The 16305-nt window shown below is 37.7% G+C and overlaps 1 protein-coding gene across 2 annotated transcripts; it reads right to left on the reverse strand.

The window, feature by feature from the left end:
* Window positions 1–6846: 6846 nt before the first annotated feature.
* On the reverse strand, window positions 6847–14500 carry prdm8 (PR domain containing 8). Of its 2 annotated transcripts, none has more exons than XM_039774184.1 (4): window positions 14347–14500; window positions 10453–10675; window positions 8909–9140; window positions 6847–8203 (listed from the first exon to the last, which is right to left on the reverse strand). In XM_039774184.1, the coding sequence occupies exons 2-4, from the start codon at window positions 10666–10668 to the stop codon at window positions 7101–7103; spliced, it is 1551 nt and encodes a 516-aa protein (XP_039630118.1). In that variant the 5' UTR covers window positions 10669–10675; window positions 14347–14500; the 3' UTR covers window positions 6847–7100. The 2 variants fall into 2 exon arrangements, with proteins under 2 accessions (XP_039630118.1, XP_039630110.1); XM_039774176.1 differs by lacking the exon at window positions 14347–14500 and adding an exon at window positions 11411–12129.
* Between the last annotated feature and the right edge of the window lie 1805 nt (window positions 14501–16305).

The raw sequence follows: 16305 nt of genomic DNA on the forward strand, positions 1-16305 counted from the left end.
GATTTGAACCCAATAACCTCAGGGTTTGAGGTCCAAAGTCTTAACCACTACACCTGTGCAAGAAGTATCCTGAAGAAATATTTTCTTTAGATTGATCCTTGCAGTAAATAGCCACAATGAGATGCACTGATTTGTGAAACACCAGTAATGATTTTAAAAGGACTCTCACTAACTACAACAACACTTACTTTAGGTTTTCTTTATCAGTCAGTGTCCTGCTGTGTGACCTACTAGACATTAAAGATATCTGTTTTGTCGATATACTAGGATGTTTTTCAAGGCCCAAAAAGCAATTTCATTTGCAAAGAACCCTAATAAAATGGTTATTTGTCGAGCAATGGCTCTAGAAGAACAACACAAACAAGTAAAGGGTCATTAAAGAAACATTATTTTAAGAGTGTGCTAAGCAAACTAGTGAAATGCTAAGAAGATTAAAATTGGAGGATAAGATTTGCTGCCTCAGGTCAGCAGGTGGCAGCAGAGAAACTCTACATGAGAAACCAAGGACAGGAAGGCTGGAACATCCAAACAGAAGATCCCATTGGCTTGAAGTAAGTTCAGCAGTCTGTAAAGGGCACCACAACTTTCCAAAAGTGGGATTTAGTAGGTTATCATTAAGATAAAATAAATTCTGGTGATGGCCCCTAAAGTGTCCCCATGATTGAGTTTTAATAGCCTCTCCATACCAGAGGTAAATAAGCCTTAATTTTTGAGTTGAGTGGAAAAAAGCCCCACCAGCAATGAGAAAAGACCTGTCTTATCGATCACATATCTCAAAAGGGACACCTACAGCTACATAGTCTTTGTTTACTTTGTATCCCTTACTTGGTTTATCCCTTGGTTTTATAAAATCACCAATTTATAGAAACTAGTTTCTTTTTTTCTAACATATCATAGGGGCAGAGCAGAAATTGACTTATTCTAATACAGGGGATGAACCAGAGCTTATTCTAGGTACACCTGGGACAAAGCAGAAACCAGACCTGCTCATTCAAGGGGCTACTCTCTCATACATTCACACTCATTTAGGACCACTTCACAGAGTACTGCACACCCATCAGTGTAACAAATGCTTGTTTAGTAAGGAGGCAGAAAACTAGACCACCCAAAGAAAACTCACTCTGCCCACAGTGAGAACATGTAAATTCCTTTCTGCCAATAACAAAGACAGGATTCAAAGCTAGATCCTTGAATGTGCATTCATATTCATATACTGTACCATTGGTTGTGAAATTAATTTATTCTATTGAATGCTATTCTTTAATTACCCACATGGTTCGATGTATCAAACAATTCTAAATAATACTTGTAGTATTACAAAGTGTGTTTTCATTGTCATCAAAAAGAAGGCAATCTTAGTGACTTATGCATAGTTTTTATTAGCGTAGGTTAATTGTTCACTGTTTCACAAAGTCTTCATTTACAAATGTGCTTAATCCAGCACAGGGTGACAGGTGTCTAAATGAGCAGATCTGGACCAAGGCAGGAAGAAGTCCTGGACAGGGTGTCAGTCATCTCTATATATAATCTTCATTTGGATCTTGATCTTTGTTTGTCCGCGAATGAATTAGAAGAAGAAGCACTAGATGGCCGTAGAGAGACAGCTAAAACATAGGCATTGCATTAAGAATCTCCTCCAGGCTTATACTACTGAAGATTGTGGTACGCCAGTCATACTTCAAAACACAGACATTTAAACTAAACAAATTGTTGTGCTTTAAATCAACTAAAGAGATCTTCATTTAGATCTTGATCTTTGTTTGTCTGTGAATTCCACTCATGCGTAGACCATCTTCCAGTTTAGTACGTTGTTGTTACTCACGGATGTCAACAATGTGCCGGAATAATAAAAGGGGTGGTGGACAGTGTTACGCTGGTTATCTCCTGAGGCCTGGTTAGAGAATGAGATTGCCAAAGATAAAAGGTACGCGCCTACGTAACATATGAATGAAAGAAAGACAGTGGGTAAAATGAATGACAATGTAACAGCACGTTCCGGAAAATATTATTGTTACGTTGTAGCCAGCGAATGCTGCGCGTCTCACAGTTGTACTGTGTAAACGAGACGGACTGTGAACGGACTGAAGCAGAAATGCTCCTACACCACCACATAATTACCATTCGGACAGTGACTCCGAGTAGGCCGTTTCTATCGAATCAGTGTCCAAGGGTTTTCTTTTGTAATTTTGTTTCCCTTATAAAAAATCATAATGCTGTGCGACGAAGGGCCCAGTTCACGACTGGCAGCCACTTTTAAACAGGGAGCCCTTCACAGACAACTTTAAAACGTGCAACGTAGTTGGGCGCACATGGCTAGTTTAACATAAAAGTATTATTATGTGCTCACATGTGCTGTCCAACCATTCATCTTCTAACACACTTAATCAACCTAAGGAGCTGAAGGGTCAAAGTCTATACCAAGGGGTAAGATGGAAAACAACCCTAGATGAGGCGCCACTATGAATTCCTTAAAGCCAGTCTAAGGTTTCTTAAACCTAACATGACTTGACAATGCTTGTTATTAACAATGAAGACCTTCTCAATTTCTTATTTCATAGTGTCTGTTAAAATTTAATAAAATAAGACATAGATTAACTAATATATTGACAACAATAAAAGTTATAAAGATTGTTGGAATTTCACCAGCCAGATCTTTAGGCTCCTAGCAAATCAAGCTATTGGCAAAATGTTATAGCTTTATGACAAAGGCATCAGACCTTTTGTTTGGATTAAATACTCCACTTGTCAACTACCTCTTTTCATGCACTGATTATGAAGGTTAAACTGTTTATTTTATGAGTCTTACCTGAAATTAAATTCCTGAACAGAATTTTCCATGTATAGAGTAGCTCAGGAGCATAGAAGTTAGCACTCTTGTCTTACATATCTAGAAGATTGTCTTTGAACGTTTGCCTGTGCAGTCTGATTAGAGTCTGCATCATCTCTCCTCTTTGGTGTGGGTTTTCCTCTGATCAATCTGAGCCCACACCCTAAATACAGGGGTATTTCTCTACTGGGACACTCTAAATTGGCCCAATCTGAGAAAGTGTGTGATTTTACCCTACAATGTACTGCTGTCCATGTTTGAGTCATGCCTCACACCAAAAGGTTAGGCATATATTATGTATTATAAATTTTGTTTTGTGAAAGACTCAAAATCTTTTCTCTTACTTTTTGTAAAAAGAATCAGTCTATGATAGGAACATGCTAATTCCAAAAGCATGATCAAAGATGGAGAACTGGGCATATATGCTGTCTCTTTTTCCTTCTCAGTATCTGAATCTCTTAATCATAAGTGAAAGCCAACCATCAAGGTTTAGACTTCTGAGCATTCTCTGAGCTTTTGCATAGAGGAACATTGCAATGACGGCAGAAGAAAGGACCCATGATCTCTGATATACACACATAAAGTTGAACCGGACACACACATGGGACAAGCACAAGTACAATTCAAGGCTAATACTAAGAGTGCCAGAAAACGGGCTGAATCGCGGCATTAACAAGCACTTGGACTTGAACCAGCATATGCAGGCTGAAAAAGAAGAACATCCAAATAATAAAAAAAACTCCTTCTGAACCTCACCTTATTACCCAATAAGATGTTATATATTGATTTCATACTTGGTATGAAGAATTTGTCTTGCAGTTATATCAGAGCATAAGAGTCAACCTTAAATAATATTCAATAGAATAAGAGGAAAACAAACGCTGGCCTTAAATCAAAACGTGGAATTGACGAGTCTAAGCTTCTCTTCTTAACATTATGAACACGATGGACTTAATGATTGAAAGGGTTTTTATTGTTCAAATCATTCCTCTTTAAACTGAATGTGTGGGATTTTTTTTTTTTTTTGAAATGCTGCAGATCTTACTGACTTCAAAAAGCTAAATGTGAAAAGACTTCCATACCCAATTTACACTGTGATTGTTTTATTTAGATTCACAGATTTGAGCCTTGGTTTACAGTGCTGCAGAAAGAAGGATTTGGCATTTTTGCTGAAAAATAAGGAAAGCCTGAATTTGATTTTAACTTTGCTTCAGACCCTGAAAATATCATCAGCATATACTACACTGTCACTTTATTTTTTACATATTTTCGTGTTTTACACTATACAACACAAATGCTGCTCTCCTTACTATTGACTGGTTTCCCGTTTACACTCGATTGGGTAGGCCTGAAAAACTGATGGATGCACTCGCACAACTTGTGGTTCTTTAATGACATTTTATTAGGCCGTGTGATTCTTCAAGGACCGTCGCTTGACAAATAATCAGTTAAAGCTGAAGGTTGTTTGCATAAGAAATTGACACTTTGGTCTTTAAAAAAGGTTCCTAATAAGTGGACAAACAGAAATCTTTAATGTCTAGTAGGCTGCCTAGCAGAATACAAACAGATCAAGAAAACCTGAACTTGGCCCTTGTTATTGTACGCAGTGAGAGTACTTTAAAAGTAAAAACAAAGGGGAAAAAAGGAATTTCACAAATCTGTATATCATTTACTAATTATGTTACCTGTTGTGGTTTTAAATCAGAAAAAGGCTTCTTTCTGGAGCCTCAATGTCGCTAGTTCTTTTGGGAACCTAAAATGATTCCATCATGTCATCATTCTGGGCTCCTTTATTTTTTAAAATGTGGATGGCTGTGCGAGTGAAATAGCCGAAAATATTGTTAAAATGTAAATAAACGACATGTAGCGATGCTTGGTCCGTTATCAATAGAAAAAAAAATTGCTTGCAAATACTATAATTCAGAATAGTTCTATTGTGCATTCAGCCTTAATGCGCACTTCCTTTTGACCAGGGAATAAAGCAGAAATTTATAAGGCAACATGCACGTGCATTTAACTTTTGAAGATCAAATTGGTGTATAAAGTAAAGCATACAAATATTCATAATTGTTTTGTCTATATACCATCATTATATTATTGAAACAAATGTACTACATAAAAGAAATATAATGAAGTTTAAAACAACAGTCAACACGGAACGTTCTTTTTCCTTATCCAGCATATATCTGTTCAGTTTATTGTTATATTGTGTGTAAAGATACATAAACGTTAACATGACATATATTATTATTATTATTATTTAGCAATAAAGCTGTCACCTGAAAAATGTAGGCTATGTAAAGTTCATACGAACACCTGATTCCTCAAATAAGAATTAGTTACTTAAATGTCACCCAAATATTAAAAAGTGTCCAGAAGTATACGTGGAGTGTTCAACATGACGCTAAAGCAAATGATAAGGCTTGCTATAGAAATGAAATCACCGAGCCGGTTTGAGCCTCGGTAAAGCCCCCCACAGTCTCCACGTAATTCAAGCCGTCACATTTTGGAGATACAACATTCCATTTTTAAGGTACAGTGTTTAAAATTGTATAATGGTTAATATTATTGGTCATGAATTGAATACATTTTCTCACTCAAATGATCGATCTGCATTTTCCAGAGCCTGCCCTTCGGTTCCCAGTGTCCAACCAGTCGATGGAGAAACAATACAAGAATGGAGTCCGGACTAGACGGCCGTCCATTACTGCACAGCATTCACGTGCACTTTCAATCATGTTAGTTAAACTTAGACTAGCAATCAAACTGACACAATCATTTCGCCAATCTGATGTCTAGTCGTTGCCGTCTTTCATTACCCACCACACACATTTTAAAACCAGCATTATATGTTTTAAATTAAAAGAATGTCGATGAATAAAACCTAAAAACGACTTGCATCGTTTTGCCAATTCGAATTCACACCTTCAACTCGAAACATAATATTTCCTTTACCTTAAATAGCACAACTACAATTGGATGCTTTTATTTAAAAAAAAAAATCTGTAATATATTTATTCTAAAAACTTTCCGTAGATGTGAGGTGCGAGTCATTACCTAAACTACCAAACCTGACGAAGACATGTGTACCGTGACCTCGTAGATTATACCTTCTTCTGTACTTCTGTATATTGTACTGTCAATACCTTGTTTAAAAAACACCACTATTCATTTTTTAATGTCGCTTAATGTTGCCTGCGAGTGTCTAGTTAAATCACCCATTACATATTTTCAGCCCTTTTCCAGTGGGCTTGTGTGGCCACTCAAGGCATTGCTCAATGGCCACATTTCTACCCAGATACAACATTAACTGGCCGCGATCATAACTGTGTTATTTTCAAACAATCATTTCCGTATATATGCCAGGTATATGCTTGAGGCCCCCCTCTCATTAAATAAGAGTATCTAGTAATCATTTCGCAATTACTTGCGAAGTCAAAGTTGGTTTAAATTGAATTGCTGCTATACTGTACATTGCTTTGACCAGCACCATTTCGTTTATACAATGGAAATAAAGATTAAGCATATAATTATAACGCCACCACTGCGTGGTATCAAATCGCAGTTCATACTCTTTTCATGCGTAGCCAAAGGCTGGTGGAATCTACTGCCCACCCCATTCGACTCCCCCCAATGTGTTTAATCCGTATTTGAAGAGACTTTTGAGTATTGACTTTCTGTCTAACAGGTAGATTTTGTAATAGTTGCATTTTATTCTGAGCTCTTTGCTTGTGGTGATCAAGTTGTTCCATTGTTCGGTGACTTTGTCCCCAAACAGTCTCCAAGACTGATGTTTATTCGATTATGTTACCCCCTTTTGTAAGTCGCTTTGGAATAAAAAGTCTGCTAAGCAAATATACGAAAATATAAATGTAAAATATATTAAAGACTGATCCTTTTGGATTTTCTTTCAAAGATGGAACTAAGTGCGCTTTTTCTCGTGTGCGGTTCCCTTTAATAACAAAATAACCATTAAAACGTTTGTTTCACAAATTGCACTGAAGAAATACAGCAAGAGATTGAACTTAATTAAGACTTTAATAAAGGTAAAAGCAAAGTTCTTGGGTGTGTTGATAGTGGAATAATTGATTTTAGCCGAAGTTGACATTCCAGAGGTTGTTAGAATTGGTTAATGGCAGAAGACGCGTTTATCTTTTCTTCGCCCCATCTCGTAACCAACCATACAAAGTTGCATTAAAGGCATCGCGACAAAGTCAATGCAAAAACCTTTATACAGTATATGCAAACTGTCCTGGCAACCGAGTCATTTAGTTTAATTGTGAGACGTCATATGCCGCGATAGGTGGTGACGCTCTCTGAAGTATTCGTGACAGATCGGGCAGGTTAGTTTTTCTTCTCGCCTCCTTTTCGTCTGCGATTCCACAGCAAATTCCTTTTTGTGATGGGACCTCATGTGAAAAACCAAATCCGACGTCATCCGAAAAGCCAGGTTACATTTAGCGCACCAGTTCTGAGCTGCCACCCCAAAAGATGTGAATGAGGGTGGGAGCAACGTTAATGAAGACGTGGTCTGTAATTGTACTCCGATCTGTCTAGGCCAGGCTTCGGAAGCGTAAGGAAGGGATGAGGTCATGTGAATGTTTGTCTGAAGCGAGGTCGTGGTAGCCAAATCGGCGTTTAATAATTTAGATCCCAACAGACTGCCATATCCTAAAATATCATTGGAGGTAATAGAGTCTGACAAATCCCTTAGACTCCCCGTTGAAACGTTTAACTTGTGGGGCAGAAGAGCCGAGCAGTCGCTTACCACCCTTTTACTGGGCTTACAGAACGCACTTTTTTGGTCTTCCTCCGCTCCCTTTGGCACTACTAAAGAAAATGCGCTCCCGGTCGACTTCAAAGCGGAGTCTGCTGCTAAACGATTCAGCCCTGTTTGCTTATCATGTTTTTCTGAGATGGTCTTTTCGTTCTTTATTCTGTCCTTGTCCTTCCGTACTTCAGTAAAGGCGCTAGATTTTGGTTCAGTCAGTAAATATTTACCATCACTGAGTTTCAAAACAGAAGCTGTCAACTCGGGAACAACATCTTGGCTGTCCCTATTCATAAAGACGGTGTTATGTACGTTAGAAAAATTGGTCTTTTCCAGCAATACTGATTTGTTGCTTTTCACACTTTCCTGATCGATGCATTTTCCCTTTCGGAAAAATACATTGGCGATGTCTTCTTTTGCGTTGCCTCGTTTGAGCTCCAAATCTCGGGCAATGTTGTGAAAGTCGGTCACCCGAGAAGTGCGCTTTATTTCAGTCATCCTTCTCTCTTGAAAATCACCTTTGCCTTGAATGCAAAGAAAGCGAGTATGTGCCATGAAAGGGTTTTCATTCTTGAATGTCTGGTCACATTTCAAGCATTTAAAACCTACAAAAAGTATAAAGTGTGTCAAAATGCAGAACAGTTTGTGACAGAATCGATAATCTATAAAACACAAGTAAAAATCTAGCAAGACTTCAGTATTTTATTACATCTTACGGCACATTTTGTCAAACCTGTAGTCCCTCTCTGCCAAGAAATGGACACAAAACTGGATCATTTTTCACTTTCGCTGAGCACCAACACTCACACTATTAATATAAAGTGTCCAGCCTAACAGTATTTTTGAATGATCATGACTTTGAAATGAAAAAATAACGGGAGAACATGCAAACTTCATGCGGGTAGCTCTTTCAGTAAGAAAACACTGAGAGTTTGCAATGCAATCTGCTCATCGTGAAGCATTGTGGGTTTTATCGTGGTAAAATACCATTTTAAAATACATTGTGCCTCTTTGTGTAAATTACAGATTTATAAGCAGCTTAAATTTAGCAGTATTCTCTAGCTTTTCCTTAAAACACGTTAAGTGTATATGTTTGTGTAAATTACAGATTTATAGTCAGTTTAAATTTAGCAATACACCCTAAATCATTTTCCTTCTTTTTAAATGACATTTGCACTTAAATTAAGCATCACTCAAATGGCTTTGCCTTTTTCTTATTCTTATTAAATGATATGTATGTGTTTGCTGCAATAGTAAAAAATATTGGTTTTAGTCTACAAGTAAAAACGTTAGAAGCTCTTGATACTTACCATCAGGTGACAGGCGGGCTTTGATTTCACTAAATCCCAAGAGGTGAGAAAGTTCATCATCGTACCACACGAGAAGCTCTTCGTCTTTCTTTATATTTCTTGTGGATCTGAAATACAGTTGTCCGCCTTTCAGGAAGGCTTCAAGGTTCTGTTCCTTGCTGTTGCTGGCTGCTTGCACAAGGCGCAGCCAGTGGAGAACATTCGGAGAATTCTGCATCGCTTCTGTGTCCACCTGGGCAGGAACAGCAAACAGGCTGACATTCAGTTTCGAGAAAATGTGTAATGATCATTCATGGTCACGTTTCATTGATGCTGGATTTGTAAAGTCAAGCTTTCGTTATGTACATCGAGACTCGAATGGGTTTGATTTTGAAAGTAAACGAGCTAAGCCCCCAGGTAATACACTCAAAGCGTGTTCGAGCTTAGCTATATGCGGTACTGCTAATGCGAGCGTTGTGTGGGTCAAAGTAACTTCAGTGCTGTAAAGATTTAGTCCAAATCCTCTGCAAGACTGGCAGACATGGGAAGATTAAAATACAAAGGGGACCGATATATGCAGGATAAAACAGTAATGACTATGCAAAAGAAACACAAGCACAGACTGTGCTGAGAGGAATGAATAATCAGCCTAATGCGCGACGTTCACCCTCTGCCATTCTGCCAGATTCGCTTCTTCGTCTTAATAAAAGAATCTATTAAGTGTCGTTAGAAAGGCGAAAGCATCTATATCAAGTGAACACACATATATTCACGATCTTTAAAAATATAGCTTCGTTTGGAACATTAACTGACATAGACAAGTAATAAGGTTTGAACATCTAATGATTTTAACAGCTCAAAAATTTTCTTGAAAGTGTGGGCCAATAAAAAGACTGATAAAGTTTATTATTGATTTAAAGTCGTAAAGCAATTTTTCAAAACTATTTAGTCGATAATTTCCTACAAGAGGACTGATATATCGCTCTGTTAATGATAATACTTTGAAAGCATCCACATAAAAATAAATGACCAAGTTGTAAGAATGGGTGAGGAATAACAGGAGTGGCATATTAATCAAACATTTTCATCTTTTTTTTTTATTTATCGATTTATGTGTGTTTGTGTTTACATCTTGAGCAGTGCCGATATATTTATTTGTAATTAAACTGTTAGAAAATTTACTTAATGTATCCTATTCGTATCAGATCACTTGTCTTATGACTCAACAACTTAACATAAATCATTGATATGGTAAAAGGAACTGTTTTTAATGTATTTTTGCTACCAAACATGATTAAATAAGATGTTCGAAGAATAAGCGGCAATGTATTTAAATCTCTCAACTCTCTTACGCCTTTCCGTGCGATGTATTTAAATCTCTCAACTCTCTTACGCCTTTCCGTTTGACATTACAGATCACAGCGTGTAAGTTCTTTCCAATGACAATATATTTGTAAAGCTACTGCTAGTGGCTCTGTACTGTAAAGAAACATATTTGATAATTGCTCTGCGTTACTGGTATGGATCTCAATGGAAACGATAGATATGTAAAAATCAGAACTTACCCGAAACACGTAAGATTTGTTTCTTCTGTCGGAACACTTCAGCGCTATAAATGCAATGGTGTCATAAAACGTGTTTTGAAGGAGACAAGGTCCAAAAGTAGTTCCTTCCGGGACGTCCCGAGTGATGTACACACTTGTTAAAAGATCGGTGAGGTGATGGTGGGGTAGCTTGCTGTCATTTGCCCAAATTGACTTGGAGAAGTAGTTAAGGTCCATATTTTCACTAACCGGAAACAAAAAAGTGATAGTTTAGCAAAAGTTGAGACTTATAACGTGGTGATATACCCTGTCACTGGAAGATTAATATAGAGCACCTTGCTGAGAGTTAGTTTGAATTTCAAAGATTTACAAATTTGAGAGGATAGAAAATACACTGTTCGTAGCTAAATATCAAAAATGGCAAAACATAAAAGAAAAAATGTATTTGGGTTAAGCATGATTATGCAAGTTACAGTTCCACTTTAAAGCGTCATCCTGAATCCCAGATCATTTCATTATACTACACTCCAAAATCACATTAAATGTGTACATACTGACTAAAATAAATACCTTGCTGATAAAATGTAAAATCCAAATCAAGTTTGCTATGAATTAAGAGGTGGTCTGTTTCTTCAGCGGGTTGTCTTTGTTTTCAAGCATTTCGGTTTGAAATTTCCTATTGTGTGTCCATCTGGCACTCAAACTGTCCATTTTTCTGTTTACTTTTTGGACTGCGATTAAGTTGCGCTGGTGGAACATTATATACATATGGATCCAGTGGAACAAATAGAGACGTGTGCAAGTTGTTTTTCTCAGTTTAACAGTAGACTATTAAGATTCTAATCAACGCTTTGGACTGAAGCTATAAATACCAACTGCATTGCACTATACCAATAATATACCAATTCATTTCTCGAATTTAAGAAATTATTTTAAGATTGAGTTAGTCACACTGCTTTAAAAGTGCATTGACACTTACCAGCCCGATGTTTAGGTAATCCACAATTGACCGAGTGCTTCTCAGTTCGGTGGAGGTCCGCAGGCGTCTATCTCTGCGGGATTTCAAGTGTGAGCTGTGAGGGGTCTGCTCTGAAGTGGCAGCTACGCTCCTCGCAGAGACGCTTTTCCTGAGGGTGGAGGTTTATAGCCATTGAAGCGTGACAGCCCAATACCAAGCTCTTCTCTGGACCCTGCCAGCCCAGGTGGCATTCTCATTGGTGCATTTTTTTTAGTTTTCCGCCTGCCTAATTAATTAGGAAACCTACATTGTTAGGGAGATTCATTTTTAAACCGTATCCGAGGTTGCGAACGTAGACGAATCTAACGGATTTGCAGCACGAGGTCACTTTTGAGATAGCCTTTCGTGTAACGTATTCGTCTTTGGGTATTTTTTCTTGTTTTCAACTTGTGTAAGTTACTCTTTCAGCATTCGTTCCCTTTTAAATAAACCAATGAAGTCAGAAAGTGATTTCATTGTCTGTAAAGGACAGAACTGCAGTTCCGGTAGATAAAATTACAGTTAGCAGTTATACAGGAAAACGAAATTGGAAAAGGTTACTTCACACTAGGGGGAGAATTGAAAATCGCATTTGATGCATGGGGTTAAAAACCCCACTGCCTTTCAATGTGTCGTTTTTTACCAAAATTTCTCAAATTATATGAGGGCGAATGAGTAGCCCACTCGGCCACTAATGTTCTCTTAAGTAAACCTTTAGCACATTCAACTGTCATGGTTTAATGTATAATAATAATAATAATAATAATAATAATAATAATAATAATAATAATAATAATAATAATAATAGATAGATAGATAGATAGATAGATAGATAGATAGATAGATAGATAGATAGAAACATCTTAAGAGCTGGTAGTATTACATTCAACATAAAAAGAAAGTAGGCAAAATCGTGGCCAGTGGACAACAACAACAACATTTTTTTATATAGCACATTTTCATACAAATGATGTAGCTCAAAGTGCTTTACAGGATGAAGAACAAAAATTAAATGCAAATAACAACAACCGGATCTGTACCCACTTTGCCCAATTCGGGGTCTTGGGATTCGAATTTATCCTGCAGCCTACGGCATAAAGAAGGACCAGTACGCTAGTCAATCCATGAAAGAAAAACAGTAGAGCTCCAAGAAAAACCTTAATACCAATGCAGAAGGTTCAGACTGTACGCATATAGTTCAGGTTTTGAACCCAGGACTTTGAAAGTGTGAGGCAGCAGTAGTTTGCTATCCATGGACTTTGGGTGCACCGCATTATCTAGTCCTGGGTATGGCAGGACGCTTGTCTATCGTAAAGCCCACTGACAAACCCACAGTCATGTCTTCTTCTATTCTCTTAAACTGTACAGCAGTTTTTGATTATTGCTGCACCTCCAAATGTAGGATCACAATGTAGCGTCCTTGGTATTCATTTATTTTGGTGTTGATAAAGTAAATGCAATTAACTGCGATGTCACGCACTTCTCGTACGTTTTTACCTTTAACAGTTCAAATTTCCAACCTGTTACGGATCTAAAAAATAAATAAACAAATAAAGTAAATGAAGGATCTTTCTGGAAGCCTCGTGCGGGTAGCTTTTTTGAGAACCAAAAATGGTTCCCCTAAGTCATCGTTCTCATGAAACACTCTGACACCTTTATTTTTAAGAGGGCACCACTGATAACCACTGACTCAGGAAGCAGCACGTTTATTATTATTATTATTATTATTATTATTATTCTGCGGTAGGCTGGCGCTCTGCCCGAGGTTTGTTTCCTGCCTTGTGTCCTGTGTTGGCTGGGACTGGCCCCAGCAGACCCCCGTGACCCTGTAGTTCGTATATAGCGGGTTGGATAAGGAATGGATGGATGGATGAATGGATTATTATTATTCTTTGATGTTGTTATTGCCAACATTTTATTAAAATAATCCACTGTAGATCGTTTGCGTGCCATATTTTCCTGAAATTAACTACACGACTGAAGGGAAGACACGCGACACCAGTCAGTATGGTGGATGGATTCTGTTCAGAAGGTGTAATAGTTGTGTATGTGTGTGTGTGATACATGTATGTATATGTATGTATGTATGTTTTAGTTGTATCTGCTCCTTGTGCTGCACGTTGATTTTTGTCTGTTGATTTATTCCTGTACAAAAATGATTGTACCGTGTTACCATTAGACCATTTGTATCGCCTACGGCGTAATTGTTTCTTGTTTCTTAAGAAATGCATTTCAGAATGTACCATCGACAACAAGTTCACATTTGAGTATTTACGCTCTTAAATTAGCACTTCAGACCTGACATTTTTGCAAAACTTTTGCATTGCAATTGTCTATTATATTAGTGAAATACATTTACTTTTCTACCGCCAGAAGACAACACTGTCTGCCTGACTATTGTATATCATCAATATGTCATATATCACCAAATATGAAACATATTGGACCTTCACAATTTCAAATCATGATAAACAGTATAAATGTTAGTATTGCAGAATCATAAAATCAAATCTATTAACGCAATAACAAACATAAAATGTGCAGCTTAAAGAATGTGGTCTAAGGAAAATTAGTTTTCACTGTAGGAAGACGTTTTCCGTATCAATGAGGCTTATTGAACCACTCATTACTAACCACCTAACGTTGTTAAGAGTAATCAATATATTCAATCTAAAATGTGTTAAATTATCCACTTTGGGCCGCTACAACAGAGTTTAAGGAGGAAATTCCAAAACTAAATTAAGGTAATAAAAGATTTATAAGGACATTTGACAACCGAGATTTTTGAGGAGATACGTTCAACTAAAATAAAGTACTAGGCTTTAATGGCCCGATCAACAGAAAGACGAATGACTAGTAAATCGCTCTGTTTTCCTGCTGTTTCATAAGACACAGAGGCGATTGAAAGTTGTACATACCAATGGATGGACGCCAAAGACAGATACGATTGCACGTATATGAAGGATGCCCAGGTCTGTGTGTTGAAAGTCTAGTTCTTCGAGATTCTTCATTTTGTTTTTACCTTTTCCCCCTACTTCAGAAATGTAACCTTCAAACGTCACAGGTTTTGCTGTCAGCTGAGCCTCGATTTTCTTGCGTGACTTGCGCAGCTGTTTTCAATGACGTAAGTAGCACATTTTCCCGTTAACTCTTAAAAAGTTATGAGGCAGGCTTGGAAACATTTGCACTTCTACTTTTTAAAGGATTGATTATTTTCCGTATTCGTGGCGAATTGCAATCTTCAGAATTTCGAATAATTAATTATTACAGTGTTTTCTGGAGTGTCTTTTATAAAACATTTTTTTTTATTTATGTCGGTATAATTTTGCTTGGCTTTTCTCCACATTCATAATGGCTAACACGGTACAACACCCTAGTACTACTTATCTATGTCGTAAAGTTACATTTTCCTCCTTGTCCATGTGGGATATGCACGTTCCCTCGGTGGTTCAGTGGTTTTCCTCCCAAGTTTTCAAAGGTTGTTTAGCGATTGTAATTTGGCCCACTGTGATGTGGACGTGACAGAGCACACTCTTAAAAATAACGGTTCTTTACTGACACTTTACTCAGTTGTGTGGTACCCTGTTGATGGTTTGCTTGATCAAACACTATTTCATTCTTGGAAAGGTTCTTTGCATATGAAGTTGGTTGTTTGTGCTTTAAATGGTTCCTAATATGCAGGATAGTATACGGTAGTAGGCTACCGAGCAGAACACTAACATATTCAGAAAATACGGACGTATGGCGAGAGCCTTTTAAAATCACGAGTTATTGGTATTTCACAAATCTGTGCATCTATGTACTTCATTCATCCGTTGACAGATTTAAATAAATAAAGGTTCTTCCAGGAACCTTCATGGTCTTAAGAGAACCAAAAATAGTTCTTGTATGGTATCGTTTTCAAGAACCACTCTGCCACCTTTATTTTTAAAAGTGCGCCTCCGAAGCGGGCTCCTGTCTTGAGCATGACTCTTGGCAACCAAAACCTTAATAACAACGGGCACAGACACACACTCACATGCGGACAGACAAACAGACAATCCACGCCCGACTCTGAATAGAATGAAACTGGTTGGAGAATTTCTGTGACGTGTTATCTTTACTGTCTGTGGAGTCAAGGTAAACTATATGTAATGTACACTGGCCAAATTATCTTGAAATTATTTAAAAACTGGAAGCACTCAACTTAGCCGGATGTTTTACATGCCGTTAGGCCACTTTTGTTATTGTCCACTGGCCGGGAAGGCAAGCGAGCGGACACGATGATTCCAGGTTTTTGCTGCTCAGACGCAGGCAGAAGTTCAAGGACCGAGTTAGTTCGTCATTCGACATTCGCACTTTGAAGTACCATATCTTCGAAAAAATACTTTAATCGTTTTTTAATTCACACTTCGCAACATTTTTGTAGACTTATTTTAACTCGGCCTACTCCTACGGCACAACGAATGGGGCAGGATTCCGACCTCAACGGGACGCCTGTCATTACACAAATCATCCAAACTTTCGCTTACACGATGCGATGTCTGTCACCACTCCAGAGCACAACATATTTTTTTCACTATGGAAGAAAGGTAAGCCACCAGAGGAAAAACAATGCACTATCTTTGGAGAGCAAACTTCGCTAAAATATCTCTCTGTCGGGATCATCAGTTCTGCTCTGTTGGATTTTTGATGTATTGCAACACTAATCAGTGCGATTGACTGTTTGTATTGTAACACACGTTATTGTTTTATGGCTTCAAAACAAGCTCTATATCAGCACAATCATACTTTTCTGACCAGCGTATGCATTTCTGAATTGTTTGTCCTGGCAACACTGGGAGCAAAGTGGGCACCAATCCATACACTGCGCCAAACCGTCGCGGAAAAGCTGTATA

This window comes from Polypterus senegalus, chromosome 1 (assembly GCF_016835505.1).
Source record: "Polypterus senegalus isolate Bchr_013 chromosome 1, ASM1683550v1, whole genome shotgun sequence".
NCBI classification, from domain to species: Eukaryota; Metazoa; Chordata; class Cladistia; order Polypteriformes; family Polypteridae; genus Polypterus; species Polypterus senegalus.

Excerpts from the sequence above, each read along its gene's own strand:
- prdm8 (XM_039774184.1), bottom strand. The coding sequence starts at position 10,668 with ATGGACCTTAACTACTTCTCCAAGTCAATTTGGGCAAATGACAGCAAG. Across the intron at positions 9,141-10,452 it reads ACAAATCTTACGTGTTTCGG|GTGGACACAGAAGCGATGCA; the intron begins GTAAGTTCTGAT and ends GTTCCTGCCCAG. Across the intron at positions 8,204-8,908 it reads AGCCCGCCTGTCACCTGATG|GTTTTAAATGCTTGAAATGT; the intron begins GTAAGTATCAAG and ends TACTTTTTGTAG.